This window comes from Seriola lalandi, unplaced genomic scaffold (genome assembly GCF_002814215.2).
Source record: "Seriola lalandi dorsalis isolate HSWRI2012SDOR001 ecotype SW California unplaced genomic scaffold, Sedor1 jcf7180002007409, whole genome shotgun sequence".
NCBI lineage: Eukaryota > Metazoa > Chordata > Actinopteri > Carangiformes > Carangidae > Seriola > Seriola lalandi.
The window spans coordinates 1-1,106 of NW_019478062.1; the positions used below are offsets into that span (position 1 = coordinate 1).

A 1,106-nucleotide genomic window follows, 5' to 3' on the forward strand; every position below is an offset into this window, starting at 1 on the left:
TACTATATGTATTTTCCGTCTAGCAGTATCGAGTGGAACAGTTGTTGCCCCATCTCCAGCTCTGTATTTAGAAAAGCTGAGACTTACAACTGATGAGTAAAGATGCATGACAAATGACTAAATAGAGGGTCATTTGAAAAAGCAAGACTATACTTGATGCTGTGAATGTAAGCAATTAGTTACGGTGACTATTGGTGTCTGACCTCTGCCCCTCAGGCTATGTCGTGTGCCAATGAGGTGGTGTCCTATGAAATCGTCCTCTCCATCACAAGACTGATCAAGAAGTACGGCAAGGAGCTGCAGGTGGTCACCTGGGACATCCTGCTGGGTATCATAGAGCGATTGTTGCAGCAGATCCAGGTACACACAGATACAAATTGCACATGCACACACACATAGAGTAAAATAGCAATTCTTTTTTGATCTTGTGGCCTTTCTCATTTGTCTTTACAGACAATAGGCAGTGCGGAGTTGAAGGCCATCGTCTATGAGCTGTTGACCACAGTAGAGGAGCTGTATGAGCAGAACGGTTACCACGGTTCCACAGAGAAGTTCTTCAGTCTGGTGGAGAAATGTGCAGACAAGAGACCTGTTAGTTCTTCTGAGTATCTGTCTCTCTCTGTGCCATCCTGTATTGACATTTAGTCCTTGTATATTCTGCTGCTTCTGTTTTAATCTTGCTCTTCTATGTGTGACAGGATGCATCAGTGCTGACCCTCATCTCATACAGGGCCCAGTCTATCCAGCCAGCCAAGGACAGCTGGATTCAGAGCCTTCACCGCCTCATGGAGAAATTCTTCAGGTAAGATGCACACACACACACACAGTGGTGATGATATCTAATAACTCAGTGGGCAGGTTTTGGTATTTTCTTTGCGCTCCACTTTGTTAGTCATAACCTTGATCTCTGTCTCCTCCCATCCTCGCTGTGTTGGAATCTTTCCTGTCCATCTCTGGTATCCCACTGTCTCTCTGAAAGGAACGAGACTCGCAGTGTAATAAGGATCAAAGTGCTTCACATTCTTTCCTTCGTTCTCAGTACCAACCGACAGCTGTACGAGGTCTGTACACTCACACACATTCACACACACATTTGCATCCTTACT

General features: G+C 45.1%; 1 protein-coding gene across 1 annotated transcript; it reads left to right on the forward strand.

Annotated features, from left to right (window-relative positions):
* Positions 1–216: 216 nt before the first annotated feature.
* LOC111671774 (tuberin-like) lies at positions 217–1,061 on the forward strand (the record flags this gene model as incomplete). Its single annotated transcript, XM_023428973.1, has 4 exons — positions 217–360; positions 454–591; positions 699–802; positions 980–1,061. Coding segments are annotated over 4 exons (468 nt in total), but the record flags the coding sequence as incomplete, so codon positions are not given.
* Between the last annotated feature and the right edge of the window lie 45 nt (positions 1,062–1,106).